This window comes from Micropterus dolomieu, linkage group LG12, assembly GCF_021292245.1.
Source record: "Micropterus dolomieu isolate WLL.071019.BEF.003 ecotype Adirondacks linkage group LG12, ASM2129224v1, whole genome shotgun sequence".
Classification (NCBI taxonomy): domain Eukaryota; kingdom Metazoa; phylum Chordata; class Actinopteri; order Centrarchiformes; family Centrarchidae; genus Micropterus; species Micropterus dolomieu.
In genome coordinates this window covers 23579199-23603345 of record NC_060161.1, presented here as the reverse complement: position 1 = coordinate 23603345, position 24147 = coordinate 23579199, and the positions used below count along the sequence as shown (strand labels likewise).

Here is a 24147-nt window from a genome sequence, read left to right as displayed (position 1 = left end):
GTGGAAAACAGTGTGCTCTGGAGAATTGTTACCCACTTAGTCAGGACTGCCCACAGACTACTGCAGGAGAATCACTGAGTGTGTGTGTTTCCACATGTGAGAGCACAGAATTCAAATGGGCTTTTGAGGAATACATTTAACTTATATTTAACATTGTGTGAAATATTGTTATTTGCTTTCTTTCTGCAAGAGTGAGATTATACCACTCTCATATCTGTGTGTTAAGTCTTAGCAAGAGCCAGGAGGCAATTAGCTTAGCTTAGCATGCAAACAAGGAAATCTGGTAAATCATTTTAACATATACAAACCAGCACCTCTAAAGATCACTTTAATCAACAGGTTGTGTCTCCTTGGTTTAATATTTTCACAAACAGAAATGTAAAAACAGTGAGTTACATACTGTAGCTATAACTTTTTCTTAGCAATGAAAAAGGCCGACACTAAGACTTCTAAGCAAAGGACGTTGACTTCAACTTTGGTAAACTTTGACACGCAAATCTGCTTTGTTGACCAACAGCAAACCATCTTGACGGTGCTGATCTTTGGAAAAACAGAGAGTGAAAATACCTACCATTTATATTCTGAATCAGGGATTTTGATTATGAGTCATAATGTCGTAACCATTGTTGGGACTGGTTGGGACATTAATAAAGTTATTTATATTACAAAAAGTATTAATAAGGATGAATAAATACGGGACACCACCCAGGAATCAGGGACCAATAACCAAACATGAAAACAGTCTCAAAAATGATTTTGCCCACCATAAGTGCTAATATTTAAACAATATTTTACATCTGTAGAGCATTATACATCTATCCGAGCATTGACCATCACCACCAGCTGTTATTATAACACAATAGAAGAAGACATACTTTAATACTCCCACAATGTTCTCACTCTGGTGTTATTTTTGTAATTAGTAAACACACATGCAACAACACACGGAGAGATGTCAAGCTGCCACTCAGTGCAGCGCCCCGAGTGGTTGGGGGTTCAGGGGTTTGCTCAAGGCCACCTTTGGCAGTGCCCAGAAGGTGAACTGGCACCTCTCCAGCTAACAGTCCACACTCCACAACTCTGGTCTGAGCTGGGAACCGGAGGGTCGCCGGTTTCCAGTCTAATCCTTACAGACTGAGCTACTGCCGCCCCAAATATACACAAATGACTACAGGAACCTGTTCTATAAAATACAATTGATTTACTTCAGCGCAGATTAATGATCAGTTGAGGGGTGCTTTGGTCACGATAAAGCGCAGTTTGGCTTCAAACACGCTTTGACAAGAATCTGTATTTGAAGTACAGATTTCATTGTCTGTGTGAAATGTATGTTAAAGACATGATTGATCAGCTGTTCTTTTGTTCAAAGTAATATTACAATAAAACATAGTTATTTTTAAACCGCTTTATGTCATGTTATCTTGATGAGGTCTTTATTACGACACGTAACAAATGTTAGGGATAATCTTTGTTGGGAATATCGGCTTTTTAAATCTTCAAATTTCAAAATCGTATCGGTCTTATAAATCCCATATCAGTCGGGCTCTAGTTCTCAGAGCTATTATATTCGAGAGGAGGCATGGATGAAATTTGTTATCTCACTTCATGGTGTGAGCAGAACTTTGCTGTGTGTCAGCTAGTTTGGGCTAATTTAATTGAAAACTTGCACCACTAAACTACAATATAATGATAAGGTCCCGCTTATTGTGATGCTTGAGATTTGCTTATGGTTACACAACCATTACCCATTTAGCTACCTGTTTGGAGAAGCTCCTAGGATTCGACAAATTCCTCGGTATGTTAATGTCTCTCAGAAATGACGTCCTAAGGAAAAGATACAATGTGTGGCACGATCATACAAAACATTAACCCCTTTTACTGGTATTTGGTAAATCTTTCAGGGAGTAAAGTTTTAGATTTTAAGTATATGTTTAAAATGCATCCTTCCTGTATGGATAATGGAATTAGGGTTTAGGTTGGTAGCAATGTATTAAAAATCTATTTATTGAAACATTTTCTACATTGGCAGAGCGATTCTGTTTTCATTCACCCTAATAATTTCACTGCAATAGCAGCACACCTTTCTGGGCCTCTTGCCAGTGCCTCTAGATATGCAGACATGTGTCTCTACTTGCAAATGACCTAATAAATAAAATAGTGATGTGTCAGTCATTCTATGAGCCGGCTCTTTTAAGTGAACGATGGGAGACAGATTTCGCCAAATCTCCCAAACAATCTGCCTCTGTCCTCAGACCTGGCTCTGGAGCGGGCCATGTTCTCCTGTGTGCTCAGACCCCTGAAGTCCCACCTTGAAAAAGCTCTGGTTGAGCTGCACAATCAGGACGGCACCAGCCAGCGTCTCACCCAAAACGTGCTCCGTCTGAAGGGGGACGCCGCCATGGAGCGGCTCGGCGTGCGGACGGGTGTCCCGGACAGCCGCGGGGTGGAGAGGGTGAAGCAAAAGCTGATCCTCATGCAGAGGACACACTCGCCCATCGACAAGGTGCTGCTGCTGCTGCAAGTCTGCAAGTGCATCCACAAGGCCATGGGGTGCTTACACGGTGAGACCAAATACATAGTTATCTTAATGGATTTTAAGGCTCTGCTGTAACTTTAAAAACAAAAACAGCCTCATTAGTAATCGTCCTTATTTAAAAACTACACAGATCTCAAGTTCCTGCATTCTCAGAAACTGGAAATTTGATGTAAAGTTTTTAAACAAACTGGACAACAACAAAATTTGCAAAGCAAGTATCTTGTCACTTTGAACAGCTCTATGCTTCAGACATACTGGATCTGTGTGAGCTGTAGCACGACCTGTCTGCTCTTCATCATGACCTGCTGCATTGTCATGTCAGTACAGTGGAATATCGGGTATAATTTTGGAATTGGTGCATATTTATACTTACATACATACTTATTTCATATTTTTATCAATCTAACATTTACAAAATCTAATTAGGAAGCTAACTATGCCAGGCTAGGTGGTGGGATTGTTTAATTGTGAAACACAGATTTGGTCGAAACTGGTCTAAAAAGACTTTTTTGCCACTATATATAAATTATTTAATTCAAATGATCAGCAACCTGGGTTAAAAAAATCTAAGATGAAAGGTTACCCTTATACTGTTCTCCTGTTATTTTCTCTGCAGGACAGGAAGTGAGTTGGGATGACTTCCTGCCGTCGTTGTCTTACGTGATTGTGGAGTGTAACAGGCCTCATATCCTGATAGAGGTGGAGTACATGATGGAGCTGCTGGAGCCCTCTTGGCTGGGAGGAGAGGGTACGACCTAAACTCTAAATGTTACCTGTCAGCTGTTCAGGAGCTGCGCTTAAACTTTGACCAATAACAGATTGTCTGTCTGTAAGAGGAACTACCACGTCAGTATAGTACAGCTATGATCTTGTACTAGTGCAGAAAGACGTGACAACCTTCATATAAGTTAAGGTGGTATTATGCTTTTTGGCTTTTACCTCTCCTTTATTGAGTTATTTACCTTTTTTGTGCATGTAATAGGTTTGCAAAGTGAAAAAGCCCCTTTCATCCTTGTGACGTCACAGGGATAAAAGCTAAATGCGCCTCATATAACGCTCGCCAAGTGGCTACTCCGACACGCCCTCAAAAACATAGAGCTGCAGCACACACCTCTCCTCACCCTTCCAAACACTAGCTACCCTCCAGGCAGTCAACGGACATGAAGTTGTTACTGTGATGTAGAGACAGAGCTCAGTTAAAACTTTTTGGATGAAAGATACTTTTGTTACAGATTAATAACTCACCACTCTGCTCCAGTCCATGTTGCCAAACTGGTCAGCAACATGTAGCCTACAGCTGAACCGAAGCTGTTTACTGGCTTCTCACGACCCGCCCTTCTCTGCTTCTGATTGGCTAATAGTCCTTAACTAGCAACTGCGCATGTGCAACTCTCAACAAAGATCATTTAGAGACCAGATGTATCACTCCATAGTTAAAACGAAGCCTTCACACACAGGGTGAAAAGAGGAGCTACAGCAATGTGCAGTATGAAAAAAAAATGGTGTTGTTTTGAAAATTAAACCATGTAAACCTGTTCTGGTACAACCCCTAAATAGGATTTTGAACCTGAAATGAGCATAATACCACCTCTTTAATAAATGTAGAGTCGTTAGGGTTAATTGCTGAGCTACAGTAAGCCAAAGGTGGCAGCCCGTGACTCTCCAAAACAGTAGGTCAGACTCTGTCCCTCCTCTCTGTCTGCTTGGTCGACTGACTGATGCAGACGTCTTGATAAGGATGCACTCTGAGGTCCATCTCCTAGGTAACCCAAGGTCGAGATAATCTTTAGTTTATTTTATTACAGACAGACTGGCTGGATCTATGCAGAAAGTGTTGCATGTGGCTTGAATGACACACAACATGACTCTTGGGTAACTTAGGTAAGCACAGTGTCCTCTCTTGAACCAGCATCCAAGAGAATCTTCACACATGTATAGAGAGGTGAATAACCTTATTTGCACACTTAGTGAGTCTGTGTTGGTCTCGGAAGGATAAAAATCCCCAGACAGGAAGTCTCCTTCATAGTTGGTTTGGTACTACGTTGTTTCATAGGTTTCAATATACAATGCTTTGTAAGACAAGACTGTCTTCTGAGATAAGATTAAATGACCTGCTCGAAGACTTTCATAACAAAGTTGACATATATTTAAACTGCTTGTTTTAGCAAAACAGTACAAAAACCTAATATACTGTAAAACTTCAATCAAAAGCCTAGTCCCAATTAGACCCCTGTCCCTTAGCCTGGTGTGGCTAAACGTTTTGGCAAATAAACGCAGGTTTCAGTTAGAAGCCTAGTCTGATTTTTATTGAAGTTCTTTAAATGTTTATAACCTCTTAAAGCCGACTAGGTCACCTGCTTGAGCTACTTCTAAGATGCTTAGATTGCTCACACAAATATAAATGTTTAAACTTTTGTCAATGTGGGCATTCTACACATCGTCAGATTAGTTAGATTCTCTACAGTTCAATCGGTCAGTTAATTTTTTATGTAAAAAATTCAGATTTACCGGTAACATAAACAAATGAGATGAAAAAAGCCACATTTTTATACAAGTAATACTGATACTAGGTGAAATAAACAGTTCAATAGTAGCCTATTTTCCTTCTTTGCTGAGCAAGAGTTTTGTGCGAAAGAAAATATAGGCCTGTCCCAAATATAGGCAGGAAGATTTAGCATTTTTTCTTCAAAAATGATTTAATCTATTATCTAAATAATTTTCTCCCATGACAACTCAATTAACAAACAAATAACATTTAAAATTTTTGTCACTTTTCTGTTCTTACTAATAAGAAAACAAGTTTTAAAATTAGTTTCCAATTATTAGATGATTGTCTTAAGTGTTTACTTAAGACTATTTGGCTCTTATTCACTAGCTACTAGAAGCTAAGTCTTATGTGCTGCAAGGTTGATTGGGGTTTTTATCTCTTTCTCTTTTTGAAATCTTTACTCTTTTTTGTTTGTTTTTGTTTGGTATAAGGAGGGTACTACCTGACCAGTGTGTATGCCAGCCTGTATCTGATCCAGAGCCTGGACAGGGAGCAGCCATTCTCAGGCTGCCTGACTCCAGAGGCCCAGGAGGCGCTGAAGGAGTGGAGCTGCAGACGGAGCCGAGAGACCCAGAGACAAAAGGAGAACCAGCACAGCCAGGTATGTACCAGATGTTTTGATTGTAGTAGTGAACCACAGAGACACTGGTAGTGTTAGACCATGAGTGGGTTTGTACAGTAATCTGCTTTATAGCTGTCACACATAGCTGGCCTGTGTGAAGTGCTGTTTGATGTGCAGACAATAGGAACTCCTGCTTTTTATGCAGTGAAACAATTCAATGGGATATACTGCACTGTACTGTGTGAATGACATAACAACAACATTAAACTGAGGAAGCTTTAGTGAAAATACCAAATGTATTTTTGTAATTTGAAAACGTGAAATTTATGGCTTCAGAACTCATGAGTACTTGGGATATATGTTAAAGCATTTGCAAGAGAAAAATACTTCGATGCTAAGTGATGCTACTCTCTAAAATATAGACTGGAACCCAAAATAAAGTAAAGTGACTGGCAGCAGACGTTCCAAATACTTGCCCATGTTGATATTTTTTTGGACCTTACCATGGCAAAACTACTGGGGTTCTGGGGTTGTTGTATGTTGCTTTGGGATGGAGTTCGGCCGAAGGCAGTTGTTTGTAGAAGTACTCAGATCTTCACTTAAGTAAAAGTAGCAGTATCACACCGTAAAAATACTTTGTTACAAGTAAAAGTCCACACAATGCAAAACCTTCCAAGTCTCTCTCTGCTGCTGATATCACTCCTCTAAGCCCCTCCCACCAAACCCACAACGTTAACGAAAATCCCACATCTAACAGCGGCATGAGAGGCTAGTACACCACTTTTCCCCCTCAAAAGACATTCCCCACTGTTTGTCATCATGCCTCTTTGCCACTCGTCGATACGAGCGTAATGGTATCGAACATACTGAACCAGAAGCCCCATGTGGAGCCGCGACGTGTTCACACACGTGTTTTGTACAACATGCTGTTGGCAGAGGAGGAATGGGCAGTTCTCTTATTGACATTACGTTTGCAAAACTTCTGAAGCGCCTCGCTGAAGATGTTAAGCTTGACTGACTGAGACCAATGGCGAGCAGAAGGCCTGTGCAGTGTTTACACGTGTAGTGATTGACACCAAGTTCTCCTGGCTCTGATTGGTTGTTTTGACTCTGAGCGGAGGATTCCTGCAAATGGAATTAGATCAGTAGTAGGAGTGAGAGGAACCTGATGGGTTTTTCTGAATACAGATGATCTGGCACTACTGTCAGGATATAGTAACAGTTTAAGCAAATACAAAAAAGGAATTTTTACAAGAATTCCCTACTGCTTTTTAAAGTGCTAAAAGTAAAAGTACTCATTATACAGAATGTCTCATTTCAGAATTATGAATATTATTTTACTGAATTATAATATATATATAACTATATTATTATTCAAATCAATTTAGCTTTATACTTCTATTCCACTACATTAGAGAGACAAATATTGTATATATTGTCCACTACATTTGTCTGACTGCTTTAGTTACAAATTGTTCATCTAGTCCAGTGAAAACCATGTATCTCCAAATCGGGTGATTTCTAATTATATTTTTTCTGATAAACTAAAAAGGAGAAGTTTTCTTTTATGAGTTGAAATAATTCTCCCACTTCTTTAGATAAATAAACTATTTAAAACCTCCCTTGGATCAGCTGGAATATGCATGGTCACAAAGCTGAAAACAGAGCTCAAGAAAAGTGGACTTTGTAGAAAGACGTGGTTCTCACAGGACAGCAAACATGTGAATATCTTAGAGAATAGGATGCATTGCTGTAGATGAAACTACAGGATATAAAGCAGGTAAAATTAGCTCAACCTTGAACTTCTACAGCAGCAACACACAACACACATTAATGCAGCAGTAATATTAATCCAGAAACAACATACATCACATTTTACAGAAGAATGAATACTTTTACTTTTGATAAAATAAATGTAAGTACATTTTGCTGATAACACTTATGGTTAAGGTTTTTAATGCAGTGCTTTTACATGTAGTGGAATATTTTTGCAGTGTGGTAGGATTTGAATCCTTCTTCCACTGGTAAGCAACTAGGTAGAACTGTAATCTGTGAAATGTGCTCGCTCTTCTAATGTGTTCCTGGCTTTAGAGTACTTGTCTGCAACTGACAACTTACCAGAAATGATCTGTCCTGATATCCTGGGCCTAAACTCCAGCTTGTCCGGTACTTAAAACAAATTTTAAACAGACACTAAGAATCATCAACAAACTCTTTTTTACCTTTTACAACACAAAACAATGTACAACAATTCAGACGTTTTCTGTCTTTCAATTGACACAAACAACAAGAAAAACAAGGTGATAATCCATCCAAAGAGGACTGGCTTTACATTGATTATACTGATGGCGACGCACGCTGAGCAATATCAGATTATCCTACATCTGTGACATTGGCAGGTGGGTTAGAACGAGTAACAGTGACCCATATTTGATTCAAAGTTGATCTATAAAGGTATTGCTGCAGATGATGCTGCTGCTGGGGAAGATGAAGACAGTTTTTAAATTGTATCAAGGTCGTGCAAAAGGTGAAGATTTTCAGTGGAGCAGTAGGTCATCCATCAGAATTCAGACAGCACACCTGGATGTCCCTCTATTGCACGCAAACACGTTTCAAATTAATTTCAGGGGATTAGTTTTTAGCCATTTTGGATGTAATCCGCTGATCTGGGGCTGCCGGCTTACCGGGCCGCACATACACTCACACTTTTACCTACACTCTCCTATTATCACTCTCCCGGCCCCAGATTGGTATAATGGTCCACCAGATGCCATGGAAAAAAGGCATTGTCATCCCCAACGTTTCTGTCTCGTCACGTGGTGCCTCTCCTGGCTTCAAATAGCCGATCTAACTCACCCGGCAGCCAGATTTTCCTCTGACACAGGCGGGGATCAGTGAGCCAAGTGCTATGAAGAAGTGGGCGGTCAGATAACATGAAATTTATTGAGCTGCATCTACCCATCGAAGCAGGCAAACACAATATGCACACGGACAGTGAGGAGCTCAGTGACTCTGTAAGTTTTGATGATGGCAGACCTGTTGATTGTAATTGCTGGTGTGTGTTTTTCTTTTTCTTGTTAAGCATATTTGGCGACTTGTGGTGTGTGTGTGTGTGTGTGTGTGTGTGTGTTACGGGGGGTGGTTGTGTGAACAGTTAGGATGTGTGGTGTGTGTGTGTTTGAGTGTGGCAGAGAAGAGGACTGTCACTGGTTTCTCAAGATTGGATGTTTGGTAAAAGGATAATGTTCAGTATGTTTTCATTGTGTGTGTTATACAGAGAGTTGTGAGGGCGTCTGTAGGTGGTTGAATCTGACATTATATAATAGCTTACATACGGCACAATTGCCACTAAGTGTTTGAAGTGGGGAAATTGTTGAGACCAACTCGTTAGTTGTGTGTTTGATCGCTTTCTGTTCTTTTGAAAATGTCAAAAAGTTTCTGTTTGGATTAAAGTGCAAAGGGAAAACTTAGACCAAGGTAGAGCAAGCTTAATGGATTATTTTTGATCAGTTTGGACGTGGACATGCTGTAGTGGATTAAAACTCTGGAGTTTGTCTCAATGAAGCTGTAACATGCAACAGAGAAAAGAGCAATTTCACGAGGATGATTTTCCTATGAAGCTCTTGGACCTGCTGGTTGTGTGTGTGGGAAGTAGAAGCTTTGGAGAGAGCTTTTTAGAGAGAATTTCTTTTATGATGATCATTTTGGCTCATTTATTGTAGTGGATTATAAACCTGTGTGTGCTCATACAGCTCTCACTTCTCCTCTGGCTTCATCTCTCTCTCCTCCCCCTCTTTTGCCCTCACTCCATAAGCCTCTTGACCTCTGTTTTGCATGAATACAGTATATATTCACTGTTTTTTTTTTCTCTTTCTATCTCTTCACCTCCCTCTCTCCCTCTATCCAGAGGTGCGTTCGGATACTGTTCCAGGACGGGGAGCGGAGCGCCGTGCGGACGTTGCAGTGGAGAGCCGGGGAGACCAGCCAGGCACTGGCGCAGCTGTGCGCCACCACCTTCGGCGTGTCCGACCCGCAGCAATACACCCTGTACTGGCGCAGTGGCGGCGAGATGAGGGCCCTGCCGCCTCAGGCCCAGCCCCAGGACCTGGCTAGCCACAGTGAGGGAGGTCCCTCGCTCTCCTACCTGAGGACCGACCACGACTTCAGCAAGATGCGGCGGCTCACTAGAGGTGGCGCCGTGGACCTGAGCGAGTCGGTGTGTGAGGAGTGAGTGGGAGGAATGGAGGAAGGAGGGAGGAGGAGGAGGAGGAGGAGGAGATGGATGGTGGCTCTCGCTTTCTCTCTCTTTCTCTCTCTGGTTCTGTCTCTTTCTCTCCGGCGGTGTGTTGTGTCTCGTCGTGGGTCAGGACTTGTTGTGAAAAACTACAGCCCTTCTCCAGACTAGGGGCAGACCTTAAACGGTAAACTCTTCCCTAAATGGACCAACATGCAGAGCAGAGCAGGACCAACATAGGGACTGTTGCCAAAAGTTGTACTATGTACCACTCAGTGTGGCTGCTGGTGTAAAGGAGTGTACTATTTGTGACATGGATAATGTGTAATAAATGGATTTGGTTGTTATTTGAAACATGAACCCAGAGTTACACCTTGAAGAGATTACATCATTAAAACGTGAGGAGGCTCAAATCCAAAGACAAATTCGGTGAGACTACTGTTGCCTGGAAACAAAATCACTTCCAGTAGGCACAGGAGAAATTGTCCACCGTGGTGATGTAACCCTTTCACTGTATATTTCTGGGCAAAAAAGACACTTGGATGTTTTATTACTTCACATTTATGTGTAAAAGTCGGCTGATCCTCGGATGGACCCATGTTGTTACAAGGTCTGGGGACTCAAACCTTTCTGTGCCCCCCCGGAAATACAGTTTGTCCAAAAGGTGAGATGTGTTATAGCCAAGACCAAACCTCAATACCAAAGTGACAAAAAAAAAACAGATACAGAAAGGCCATAATGTGACACAACAGGTGTTTTGCTTTGAAAGAAATCAGGTTTACAAGCTCAAGGGAAGCTTTAAATCAGCTGTTTATTTTTAGAATCACCCACAGAGACAATTTTTATTTTTGCTTTTTTTTTTTGAGAAAAGGAGCAGACTCTCCTCTATTAAGTGTTTTTGGCAGGTGGAGTAATGAGCGAGTAGGAGGGAAGTGATAGAAAAGCATCAGCTCTCTGTTTCTAAAAACTATGTGAGAAAAATAAAACGGCATCACATCGACACACCGAGAACAACCTGCAACAGATTCACTAAATGACTTGCGAATGTATTAAAAACGTTTTCAGTGTCAGACTTTAATCCTTTCACACATGCGTTCATCTCATGTTTCAATCCACTGCTTTTGAGTTCTACTGTTTCTCTTGGCCGTACTGTCAAATAGCACTGCGTTACAACCCGGACTGAGAGGACAGTCTGACCAATAAACCAGAACCTGTTCGGTGACTGGTAGAATGTAAATGTAAAAAGTCACCAGCTTCTGGTGACGCCTGCTGCAAGTCATCACTATCAACTGACTGTTCAACTCAGTGTCACTATCAGTGATCATATTGTGTATTTAAAAATAACTTTTAATTGTTCAATTTGTTGGGTAGATATCAAACGTAAGTATGGATTTTCAACATATCTGGAGTTTTTAATAAGCGGAGGAGGTTCATTTTGAGAGCTATGGTGTGTTTTGAACATTATTGCATGCTTTTTCATTTAACGTGAAGGTTCTGCGAATGTGGTGCGTGTGCGCGTGAAGCATGTGTTCATTGTGAGAGCTCACTATTTCTTTTCAGTGTAAAAACACATTACTGTATTTTGTCAGGTAACTATCGCAATAAAAATTGCAATATCTGTTCACAATGTTGTTAAGTTGTGTTGCAGTGGGATTGTGGATGTTGTGATTTGATGTCTTACCCAAACTCAGCCACCAGAGGGCAGCAGATAACAGTTTGCTCCTGCCTTTAAACTGCCAGTACCCTCAAATGTGTGTGAGCTTTGTGGTTTCTAATGAGATTTGCTATATTTGGTCTCTGGTTCAGCTATTAACATTTATCAAAGACAGCACTGCTCACATTTTAATTGGCATGTTTGATTTATTTAAAAGCATCTTAGAAAGACATTTTTCTGATAGGGTATTAAGACAGATATTTTGCACAAATGCAAAAAAATATATATATCAAGGTAAAGAAGTTGCATTGTTTATAATTATTTTGAGAAATAACAATTAAATATAAAATTACTCAGTTTCAGTCTAGTTTGACAGGTTTACTATTTTAAACATTTCACATTTCCCAAAATCCGTGGTGTTTTCCAGCATATTTTGTTTCCAGTAGCCTTTTACAAAGTCCCAGGAGCTCTGGGCACACTATGAGTTTAGATAATGTGCTTGACATTTATTTAATGGGCTTGACATTAATTAGAGACCCAGTTTAAACAACAGAAAAACAATGTCCACAAATGCAAAAATTTAGATTTAGTAGTCACAGTGTATTAAAAAAAAAAGTTCATGAAAGATTCAGGTATCCATATACTGTGTGTGTGTGTTCAGTGTGTGCCAAACAGATTTATGGTAAAATATGCAAAATAAACCACCTCCTCAAAATCCTCTTATGCTTACCTCATCAGCCTGGAGTGCTGCCCAGCTTATGGTCAGTTGTTGTGGAAGCAACAAACAGATGACCTGAGACTTAGACTATGCTGTACATGTATTAGCAAAAAGGGTCTTACTGTTATAAAACTTCACCTCAGCAGGGATTAAGGCTGAAACTATCAATTATTTGTAATAGAAATGATTATTTTGGAGATGAGTCAAGTAATTAGTCTATAAAATGTCATTAATAGCGAATAATTCCCATTACGTTTTTCAACTTGCTTGTCTCAACAAAAAACAACCCAAAAGCCAATATGTTTGCAATGATATAAACAGAGAAAAGCAGCAAATATTCACATTTGAGGAGCTGCAACAAGAGACTATTTGGCTTTTAGACTTGATAAATGCCAATGAAATGATCATCAAAATTGCTGTCAGCTTTTTGCCAGTCGACTAATTGATTAATCGATTGCGTGAATAAAGGAGAGCCATTTTCTGCTAAGTAAACTGGATTGAAACTTTTTCCTCCAGCATGACGTTAAAATAAAAACTGAAATGTTTAGGAGGAGATGTTTCCCGTTTTATTTTTATTTGACTCCAACTCCCAGTTTTTGCAGCACGCCCAGGCCTTTTTCCTCGTACTCTGCCCTGCTCAACCAGAAGGAGTCCTTGTCTTTCATGATGTTGGCCAGCACCGCGCCGCCCAGGAACACCATGTGTTTACGCCTGGGAGGGTCCTCGATGCGGATCTTAAACTTCTACACAGGTGAAGACAAAAGAGCGGCCATTAAAACACAGTGCTCTACAGTACATACATACTGTCCCTCTTTTATGCTTTTATGCTCTGTCTTCCTCTGTTGGAGCACCAGATAAAACTGCTGCTACAACTGCAGTAAAAAAAACTTCTATATATCACAATAATCCTATTCACAAAATAAGTTCTCCATTACTGTTAACAATAATTACAGTATCATAGTGGGTTTGGGTTTATAACAACAAAAAAGTAAGCATTTCCTGGTTAGAAATAGTAATAATTTACAATATAGTAGTCCAAACTCTTTTCTGGAGCTATATGTAAAAAGGAGTTCAAATTTATCGAAAAATATGTTTATCCTTGCCTCAGCTCAAGGTACTTTCAGTTTTCTTTCATTGTAATGACCATGCGATATGGTCGAAAGCTCCAGATAAAGCATGTAAGTGGACCTTGTTCTATGAAATGCAATTATTATTCCAACAAGAGTGAAAAAAGCTTTTATATCAATGCCCTGTAACATTTATTAAATTAATGGAAATGCATTATGTTAACATTGTGGCTTAAACTGCAGATTATGTTGTTGTTACTTTAATGGATTATGAAATCGTTGCAAAGGTATTACAGATTATAAACAGTCCCTGTGTTTTAAAATACAGATTATCAACCATTTTAACCCACTGCAGCCCTCTTCAGTGAAGCAGAAATACAGTGAATATATTAGTGCTTACTGATAGTTTTTTCGTGTCTCCGTTCAGCACCCTCTCCAGGTAGAGCTGCTTGATCTCTCTTTCTAGTCTGGACGGGAGGCCGGGGTACATGGTGGACCCTCCTGACAGAACAATGTGCTTATAGAAGTCTGACCTGCACAGATGGTAGATGGAGATGTGCCTTTTACTTTTATGTTAATACAGAAGCTGTAGGGCATTGGTATGGACAGCACTCGGACCTGAGGTCAATGTCTGCAGCCTGGATGGTGTTAAACAGCAGCTCAGCCACTCCGGCTCCCTCCACGTTGACGAGATGAGGCTGGAAGAGAGCTTCAGGGGCCCCGAACCGCTCTCCACCCACCTTCACCTGCCTGCCGTCAGGGAGCTGCACCGGAGAAGATATAAATCTGAACATCTTTGATTTAGAGCTTCAACGATTCATCAATTAGTTATCAACTATTACATTAATCTGCAACTATTTGATAATTGATTAATCATTCTGAGTCAACTTTATAAGAAAAAAACACCACAATTCCCTGATTCCAGCTTCTAAAATGTGAATATTTTCTGGTTTCTTTGCTACTCCATCACAGTAAACTGAATATGGTTTTGGATAAAACAAGAGGATGTCATCTTGGGCTTTGTGAAACACTGATCGACATTTTTCACCATTGTCTTGAATTTTAACAAACAACTAATTCATTAATCGAGAAAGTAATCAACAGATTAATCAACTTTGAGAATAATCGTTAGTTGCAGCGCTATTTTTGATTATTGAGTCAACTTTTCTACAGTCACTGACTGCTGTGGCATTTTACACAATACGCTTCCCAGATGTCACTGTGTTAGCAGAACGGGACACGTGCAATGTATTTGTAGGCAATGTTATGTATGCTTATTACGAACCACCACATCTACGTTTTCCTGCCATTTTCTCAGGGGTCTGTTTGCACCTCTGTAGTTCTTTCCACCTAGTGGGAGATAGCGTTGCTGTCAGCAGTCCCTGATTTCTCTGACTTGGAATCACAACTTGCCTGCTAGTGTTTACGGTCTAAACAATAAGATGTTATGTTATGCGGCATTAGGTACAGGAGATATTGGAAAATTCACCAAGTTCCAGGTAAGTTCATAAACTGAATTTTCTAACCATTTTGTTATCAGTAACTGTTGCATCTTTAGCTTGGCTTAGTTTAAACCATGTAATTCCCAAAAGGAATTAAAGGTGCTAGTAGGAGCCCCGCTTGCTGTTTCTCCCTTGTTTTCAGCCTTTATGCTAAGCTAATGGTCTGCTAGCTTTAGCTTCATATTTACCGCACAGACACGAGAGTGGTGTCAATCTTCTCATCTAGCTCTCAGAAAGAAAGTGAATAGGAATGATTCACAAAACATGCTTTGCTGGGATTTTATTCTTCATCATACCGTGAACGACTCGACCAGGACGGTGGTCTCTGTGGCCAGGCGCTGCTCCTGCTCGATGTCGTATCCCACATAGCAGAACTTCTCCTTCAACATACGTACTGTCTCAAAGTCGGCCGTTTGGTTGAAGACGTAACCCCGGAGAAGCATGAGCTGATGGCGGGAAGATGTAAGTTGACTTGTTAGATCAAGGAGTGTTTTTGTGTTCTTTTATGCTTGTTCACCTACAGCTGCAGGTTTTTTACGTACAATTTTACTCTGACCACTTTTGTTTTCTTAGTTTGGATAATTTTCCATTTCTTGAGTCCCTACATCCCAAATGCTGGACTGAGCAACACCTTGCTCACCTTAATAAGGTAGCGTGTGATGTCACGTCCTGCAATGTCCAGCCTGCGCGTGAGGTGGGGTAAAGAAAAGCCCTCATACACCGAACAGATGTGGGTGACACCATCCCCCGAGTCGACGACCACACCGGTCAGTAAACCTGTACACAGGATCGATTCCCAAAAGAGAATATTATGATCATTTGCAACAATCAGTGAATCTATGGAGGTCAAACTGAACGGGAAGGATAAGTTAGAATCTGAAATCCAGAAGGAGTATTTATTTCATTACATGATGTCTTACCCTGAGCGTACAGAGTGAGCACAGCCTGAATTGCCATATAAATGCCGTGGAACTGGTACTTCTCAAACATGACCTCTGTGATCTTCTCCCGGTTCTTGGTTGGGTTCATGGGCGGCTCAGTCAGCAGGATCTTGAAGAAGCAAACACAAACTGAGTGAATGCTTTAAAAGCTTACCATGTAGTGTTATTCCAGGCATGATATATGAAAGTCTTGCAGGTTACAGCAAGAGAGGATAACACTGAAATACAAAACATGTACAATTAATTACAAGTTGGTCTGTTTTAGTATATTTGAGTTTTGTTTTGTTACTCCATGTGATGTTACAATCAGAGCTTTATTTTGAAAGGTTGAAACCTCTGTAACAGGTGCACACAGAATGATACACACAAAAAATCTGGACTCACCAAATTACAAAGGGCATACAACATTTGGTCAAATTTAATAAAAATGCATGCAATACAACATCTGCCCAGCTGTGTTCTACCTTGCACTCTGATGGGTTGATGTTCAGGCGGCTGGGACCGAAGGTGTGGTCCCACAGGTGGAGCATGTCGTCCCAGTTGCGCACCATGCCGTTCTCCATTGGGTACGACACCTCCAGCATGGAGCGACATTCACTGGCCTCATCACCCACCATCAGGTCCTGGTGAGAGAGAGCAGGAGTTCAGCCTTAGGAGAGGCCAACTTTAGGTGCAGAACAAACGGACAATGAACTTTTTTGTAGTGTGTCTGTCAATTTATCTTTGTGTAAATGCAGGATTAGGACTGCAAATGTTTTTCTCTTGTGGAAAGGGAAATATTTTAAGCATACCCTTTCTCTTCTTTGTCTACAAATGTGTACTCTACATTTTCTCTACACTTACATTTATTCATTTGGCAGCTGTTTTATCCAAAGCGACTTACATTTGAGGGACAACAAGCATCAGTGAAGTAAGAGCTCTACGAGCAACAATAGATACTAGTAGGAGCTCTTAATGCATACGGCATCAACTTCATTTCATTCCTTTGTTTATTTGACAGGATAGTGCTTATAAAATAACAGCATAGTAACTGTAAATGAGCCCGAGTTAGCTCAACATGCTACTTTTCATCTGTGGTCTCTGGCCAGTTATTTAAAAGGCAACCTAAAATAAAGAATTTAAATTAAACAAAATGACTGATTACAGGCAGCACATAAAAGTGATATATACAGAATAACAGTCAGACGGGTACAATGCATAACAATAAGTAACAAACACAACATATTAGATAAAGCACAGCAATAAGAAATAAAAGACTGACAAAGACAAACTGCAGGCAGGTAACAATAGTCAGTAGGCAGTCAGTAGTCTAATATGCACATATCTGATTATTAATGAGCCATTTCTTCAGCTGACCAGTAAAAGATCTGCATTAACAATAGGTTTCATTGTTTAAACGCTGTTACTGAGAACACTGACTGACTAAAACCACTTCTTCGAGTGGGAATGATACAGTCCCCTCTTATGATACCTCTGGTAACCTGACAGTGATGCGTTCAGTGGAGGTGAAGCAGTGCTGTGTAATATCTTATAAACTAAACAAAGGTTACTATATTTAATCAAGTTTTCCCTACTTTAAAGTCTGTTTATTTAAACTTTGCCAGCTGTGAAATGGGATAAAGACCTAGGGGAAGCAATAAGAGTTAACAAAATGAGTAATCAATATATATATATATATATATATATATATATATATATATATAAAGTAAGTAAGTAAAGTTTATTTGTATAGCACCTTTCACAGAATCACAAAGTGCTTCACAGTAAAATGTGATACAATACAACATATATAATAAAAAAGTTAACAAATATGCTAAGATGCAATACAATATGACAAAAAATCTAAAAGGATGAGCGTCCATGTTTTTGACTTCGTACAAGCAGCCTTACAAGAACTTAGGATGTGATGACAACTTCTGATACTGGACGGTACAGATACATTTCAGTCTGTATTGAAAAATGATTGGGGTTTCAACAAATCTTATGTGTTTATCAGGGGAACTCTGATGTCTTTGCCTTGACTCTGATGTTGATTGTGAATTAAAAGCAAACATTACCAAAACATTATCTTTACAAAGGGGGTACCTATCCTACCTTGTACTGTATTTTATGTGGCAATGTCCTTTGCTCTCCTGCTCTACAAAATGTCTGCGCGCAGTCCAGTGAAGATTACAAGAGCTGAATGACCTACACACAGGCATACGAACTTAACTGTGTCTTAGGAAGCTAACAGGTGTACAGTGCTAATACTCTTTACGAATGAGCTGAGAGTTAAGAAGAGCTGGAGGAGAAGAGGTAGGTCAGGTAATTAGCTGAAAAAGTCTTGCAGCGTGCATCTAGACTTTTCAGACATGCCCTTTGCTTTAAATAGAATACAACAACAGTGTTTTTGTTATAAGAGGTAGTAGCAAGGTTGGTGACTCTGTTAATAAATCTAGGTGTTAACAGGTGAATGATAGTTTTATCCCTTTTTCATTCCCTTTATTATTCTCATGTTGCTGTTGTTGTTTGTCTCAAGCCAAAACCTGTTCCATCAGATAGGATGGGGGAAAATCTGCAAAGCGAGGCCTGAAAGAAAATACTTTTACATAACGTTTATGTTTCGTTCTTATGAAATTGCTCACGATCACAACCCAGATGCTACCAGGCTGATTTCAGCTGCCAGGTTCAGTGAGAGAGCAAGTAGTAGCCTCACCTTTATCTCAATGTTGCCCACTTTTGTGTTTGATCGTATGATTGGTCGACCCACCAGGGCGGGGAAGATGTGGTCGGGGAAGTTGGAGCCAGCAAAGCCGCACTTGACAAACTGCGGAGGGATTTGAGAATGAAACACATTAACAGGCATTTGGGGAAGAGGTGTGATGCGAATTGCGACAATCGGCGTTAAGGGGTTAATGTAATGTAAGTTTGTTTGTTTAGCCCTGAACTGATGTTGTAAGTGTAATATCCATTCATAAATCGGTTAAATTTAATCTGTCACTAGTCTTAATCTGTATCCAGGAGATTGTCGCAGAGTGTATTATCATGATCCATTTACCAGATTGTCAATTATTTATCAGACAATACAATTGCATTTTGATTACATGTGTAAAAGCATTCATTTGGCAAGCACGGGGAAAAAGAAATGTTGTTACATTGCTTTTAAATGGCCTGCAATTCACTACAGATCATCAGTTTCTCTGCCTGTCATGACTGTGCCTCGCACTGTAGTGTCTCAACTTGTCTTTGTGGCCATATCCACATTCCTTAGCCTGGAGGGATGCAATACATTCCAAGCCAAGTAAAAAAAAAAAATAGGATACAGACAGTTTCTGACTGCAGGTATAACACATATGTGTCTTAACTGCAGTGTCCGGATATCAACATTTACACGCCACAATGTGGCATGATTTTAGTGCCTCAAATCTCTCTTCCTGCTTTTCATCCAATTGTTGCTCAGTTCAAAGCATCACAACCATATATGGCTGTGTGGACATTAGAGGCAGAGTGACAAGTCCAGACAGATGTGGAATCAGGCTGCAGATTCACACCCTTCAGCTGTAAACCACTACATGATCCAGAAGCAGACTTGTTAGAACAACACCTTTCAAATAAAACAGATATTTCGCACGCCTGGTGTAGGTTTGCATCAAAAACAGAACTTTGAATACAACCTTCAGATCTACTGTAAACAAAGAAAGACAACAACCAGTGCTGTTATTGTGCTGAGCTACTGTATAATAAAATACAAGCACAGGACTTACCCCTGTCCCATTGTCACAGACCACCACTTTTCTCCCCTCGCTGTCCATACTTAAACAAATACTACAAATAACTCAAGATACTCCCTCCTGTCAGGACAGGGGTCAGACTAACAAATGACGAATACAAGATTATTACACATGAATATAGCTGTGACTGCAACTGACAGGTAAGCAGAAGTCTTCTTGCTACTCCTTCAAGTGTGGGCGGGATTACCGAATGTGAGGACACCCATTTTCTGTGGCCAGGGAGGAGTGAGACCTACACCAAACTTTTCTGAAACAGGTAATGTTCTTTTTAATGAGGCATTCACAATAGACTGATCATTTTGCAAAAAAGAAGAACGTTTGGCCCATTTATTATTTGAATGTCGCTTCTCTGCCCACTTCTGGAGAGACTTTTCTCTACTTATGTTCACTGCTTTCTCTCGGTGGATGAAATGATCGTGCCTTAATACTGAATTGAACTTATAAATACAATGAGTCAGTTTAGCATTGGATAAAAATAGGTTCATTTATTTACATAAAACATTTACAAAATACATATTTTCATTGAAATGCAGCAATGTGTTCTGAGAAATGATGGTTGTAAGAAAGACAGCGTACAGGAGACCTTTGAGTGTGTCGTTCAGACACATTCATGTGTGACAAGGTCTCACTGTTCTCAAATGTAACAGGCACATTGAGTTAAGACCTATTATTGCTTTACATTCTCGCTGTTTCATGTTTTCTGTTTCAGCTCCTGCAGGAATTCATTGTCAGAGCAGCTCAGGAGCATTTTTACAAAAAGCCCTGTATATTTCAAACAGTAACCAAAAGAGCCCAGTCGGTAATAAAATGCTTTGTATTTTAGCAGCAAATGTGTGTAAAGTCTGTCTAAACTTGTGTTATTTGTGTAAGCATTGTACAAGAGTGATGCCCTTAATTCCTTTTTAAGGCAGTGAAATGTGTTAAATTGGTCAGTCACTATGTTTCTATGCACATTATAACCTGAAAACTAGGGGTGGACAATTTGATATAAAATAATATTGCAATATTTCACAATATTATTTCACGGTATTTCTATTTTTGGCTTAAACTCACAATAGCTGTTGAGCGCTCACCGTGGGATGTTTTGCTCTCCTCTTACTCAACCGGGTGCTTCTGCTTGAAGTGGTGAAATAAGTTTGTTGTATTGCCCTTTTTTGTTGTTAAGGTCTTCTTGCACTTCTTACACATTACCATGGTTTGTTGTGCATCTGATCTTTTGTAACCAAACCACTTCCACACTACTGAAGTTGTTCCTTTGTTAGCAGTGTGCAGTGACACTGTGTGAAAACAGGTCGCGCATTTACATGATCAAATAAATAGAATGACTGAGCAAAACTCTAGGTTATTCTTATGCTGATAATTGATTTAATTTACAGGCCTTATGTGCTTGAATAAGCCAGCTGAATTGTTTACATGACTCTTTCCACAGTTGGCATTTTGCCATAATCTGAAGTTAATCAAGTCATCAATGTGCATGTAAATGTAGTTACATAATGTTAATAGCCTACTCAAGGCATTGTTCATTGTGTCCTCACAGTTTCCATACAAATTAATTATGTAGCTTACATAATAACTATTAGAAAATTATCTATCCAAAAATATTTACTGAAATTGGTATCAAAACTTAAAATATGAATATTCACATTATCTAAAGACCATTGGCATTATTTCTAGAATTGTCTGATAAACACTGTATTTGAAGTCAAAGTACCCGTTCTATGTTATGTTCAACAGTGCTGAATCATGGTCAGCTGTAAACTAGTTCATATAACAGTCAAGGTCATGTGCCATGGCGCTTTCTTAAGTGCCTGTTGTTCCTGCATATCATTCCCTTACAATACCACTCAGAGCCACATCAAGTGGCCTCCTCCTCCCACTGAGAACACCTCTAGTGTGTCCACAGACAGTTCAAGTGTCTTTAACAGATGTCTGAGTCTGATGACAGACGCTGCTCTCGCCTCTGCAGGGAACGAGAGTCTGTCCATGAAAAGAAGTCCATCATCTCAGGACTCGAACTCGCTGTCGCTGCTGACAGAGATCTCTGGAGTGGAGGCTCCTGTTCCTCTGCGCTCAGTCTCCGTGCTGCAGTCGCTGGCCTCGGGGCTGCCCGGGTGGCGAGGGGACGCAGGCAACAAGTGGGGGTGATGGTGACGCTCCTGAAGGGAGCCGTCAGATGAGCGCTCAGAGGGCAGGAGGGAAGAATCCTGCTGCAGTCTGGGTGGAGGGAGAGATGAGAGAGATGAAAAAGGTCCCACACTGGAGTCTTTTTTAACAGTACTCTTCAGGCAGAGGCATTTCCCTGCATTATTTTGCCTCATAATACCTCATAAATCCTGCTAAAAAGCCAATATAGTTTTTTCACATTTTTTAGAGACGTTTTACTTCAGAACAAGGTTTTTACAACACAAATTTGATCTATAACACATCTACAACAACACATTTTGTGTTGCTGTAAGCCAGATATTCCTCCTCTTTTCAACCACATTAGTCATAATCACTTGTGATTTTTGAGGTACCTGTTCTTCGCGGATGCAGCACGGTCTCTTTGGCGGCGGTTCTTGAACCAGTTGCCGACCTGTGTGGGTGTGAGTCCCGTGGCCTGGGCCAAGTGGCGTTTCCTGGACGGGTTGGGGTAGGGGTCTTGGAGGTACCACTCTCTCAGCAAACTACGAGTTCTTTCCTAGAGACACACGTGGAAACATATGGAATAGTTAGGATGCTGTGCTTCATTCAATTAACATGTTATGTTATATTTTCTTTTTAGCATGGAATTGCAACTTCTGTGCAATTTCTTTCTGAATACTGAATTAGAGCACTTTGAAAAGACACCATATGGTATTTTGATCTCCAACAAAACCTCGATAATCTTGTCACTCTCATATGATGCTCAGTATAATCGTATTAGGCTGGATTTATAAATAGATAATTACAAGCTACAGAGGAACAATGTATATCCACTAAATGGGATCATGTTAAGGGGCTTAAAAGGCTGTTGGAGAGACTATCCCTCCTGAGGGTTGGAATTAAAGATTAACTATACTTATAAACACTACTTCCCCCTGCCACATGAGGGAGATCACACACATGAACACCCAACAGGCAATGGGCATTCTTCCTTGCTTTATAACACATATCATTTTACTGACTTTTTTCTTCCGGGTTTGTAGCTCATTCCTCTCTCTTTTGAAATTTAACAAATAAGTGGTGTTATCATAACTTAAAATACAATGAATTTGTTTCCGAAAGAACCACTATTGACCTCATGAAGATTTTTCTGTATTTCTTGTATAGCCTACATGATGGTGCTCAAGATGCACATCAGGGCTTTACAAGTTAGTGTGTGACTGGCAAAATAGTTTTATTAAAATGACACCACTGATGGTTTCTAACAGCAGTGATGCACTGAAAAGGTTGCTCTTAAATATGGAATATGCGTGTATATAGGCTCCTTGGATAATAGATATGTGGCTTTATTTAGACTCCTGCAAGTCTGCACTCATAGACAGTTACAGTTGTGCTAAAATTTGAAAGGAGTAGCTGCTAATTAAACCTACATGCATCCCATGGAGAAATCTGGCCTTTGCATCTGCACACATTAAATGTTACAGCAAAGACAATAGAAAATAAAAAGAAGATGAACAGTAATGCTGAAGTGACCATTTTTAACACAAGGACATATTAGACATACAGATAAATAGGCCTATGTTATTAAAAATTAAAAGCCAAACACCACATTAAAATGAGATCAATCATGAAAATTAACACAATTTAAGAATCGGTGGCAAAACTAGTTTTGGCCATAATCAATTTGTCTGACCTTGTTTACCAGTATATGGCGAAGCATGAAAAAGTGCGTGAGATCTCTGATAGCTCTCTGCCACAGTTCCACCGTGCCTTAAGGAGTTTAGCAGACTTCATGGCAGAATGCAGAAGGATAACCAGGGCTCTGAACATTATCAGCTTGAGAGCTCAAAGACCAGGCTGTTTGATAGGGCGGCGTCAGGTTAAAAAGCACCTTCACAAGAGAGCAGCTGGTGGTCAAGTTTCAATGTTAAGATAGCCTACATATAATCTAAACGCATGTTGATGCCATGAGGTCCGGATCAGCGCCTGATCAATTCAATTTTCACTGGGAAACACGTGGGTTGTAAGTGGGTTCCATGGGTTAAAAAAAACACTACAAAGTGTCTCGCTACATGGTGTTTACCTTAAAGCAATGCGTCTTCTGCTCGCCGTCCCAGATTGTGCGGGGCAGGGGGAACTTCTTGCGGATCCGGTACTTCTCCACGGGGCCCAGCGGCCGCCCCCGCAGCCGCTCTGCCTCTCGGTAGTGCGCGTCCAGCCACAGGTCTTGAAGCTTGGCGTGCGATTCGCGCGTAAACCGGTGGCTTTGGAGAATCTGGTAAAGAGCGTCAAAGTTTCCACCGTGGAAGGCGACCAGCGCCCGCGCTCGCATCACGGACTCGTGTCGGTTCAGCGCTTCCCCGGCGGAGCCAGGCACGGCGGCGGGCAGGGACCACAGGAACCTCCCCAGGCGCTCGATGTCTCCGGTCTCCTCCAAGTTCTCGCACACCCGAGCGACCTGGTCCGGTGTGAACATTGGCAGGGGGAACAT

At 40.5% G+C, this 24147-nt stretch overlaps 3 protein-coding genes across 3 annotated transcripts in view; 1 reads left to right on the top strand and 2 right to left on the bottom strand.

The window, feature by feature from the left end:
• rin1b (Ras and Rab interactor 1b) overlaps positions 1–10620 on the top strand; it is a 37462-nt gene extending 26842 nt beyond the window's left edge. The window contains exons 9-12 of the mRNA XM_046063848.1: positions 2253–2561; positions 3153–3284; positions 5516–5685; positions 9554–10620. Coding sequence (XP_045919804.1) covers positions 2253–2561; positions 3153–3284; positions 5516–5685; positions 9554–9877 — 935 coding nt within the window. The 3' untranslated portion in view covers positions 9878–10620. The remainder of the gene's footprint in view (positions 1–2252; positions 2562–3152; positions 3285–5515; positions 5686–9553) is intronic.
• Positions 10621–12795: 2175 nt separating this feature from the next.
• Positions 12796–19648, bottom strand: zgc:101810 (uncharacterized protein LOC493612 homolog). Its single transcript, XM_046063900.1, has 9 exons — positions 19506–19648; positions 18458–18568; positions 16227–16385; positions 15742–15871; positions 15462–15598; positions 15118–15267; positions 13938–14083; positions 13720–13852; positions 12796–12995 (listed from the first exon to the last, which is right to left on the bottom strand). The coding sequence occupies exons 1-9, from the start codon at positions 19551–19553 to the stop codon at positions 12825–12827; spliced, it is 1185 nt and encodes a 394-aa protein (XP_045919856.1). The 5' UTR covers positions 19554–19648; the 3' UTR covers positions 12796–12824.
• A 1887-nt stretch (positions 19649–21535) lies between these two features.
• Positions 21536–24147, bottom strand: six7 (SIX homeobox 7). The gene is made up of 3 exons (XM_046063927.1): positions 23740–24147; positions 22049–22212; positions 21536–21746 (listed from the first exon to the last, which is right to left on the bottom strand). The coding sequence occupies exons 1-3, from the start codon at positions 24145–24147 to the stop codon at positions 21536–21538; spliced, it is 783 nt and encodes a 260-aa protein (XP_045919883.1).

Bases quoted from the DNA above. Each gene is read 5' to 3' on its own strand.
- zgc:101810 (XM_046063900.1), bottom strand. From the start codon at position 19,553: ATGGACAGCGAGGGGAGAAAAGTGGTGGTCTGTGACAATGGGACAGGG. The intron at 16,386-18,457 runs GTGAGGCTACTA...CTCTCTCACCAG, and splicing joins TGGGCAACATTGAGATAAAG to GACCTGATGGTGGGTGATGA. The intron at 15,268-15,461 runs GTGAGCAAGGTG...TCCCGCCATCAG, and splicing joins TCACACGCTACCTTATTAAG to CTCATGCTTCTCCGGGGTTA.
- six7 (XM_046063927.1), bottom strand. From the start codon at position 24,147: ATGTTCCCCCTGCCAATGTTCACACCGGACCAGGTCGCTCGGGTGTGC. The intron at 22,213-23,739 runs GTAAACACCATG...GTGTGTCTCTAG, and splicing joins AGAAGACGCATTGCTTTAAG to GAAAGAACTCGTAGTTTGCT. The intron at 21,747-22,048 runs GTACCTCAAAAA...CCCTCCACCCAG, and splicing joins GCTGCATCCGCGAAGAACAG to ACTGCAGCAGGATTCTTCCC.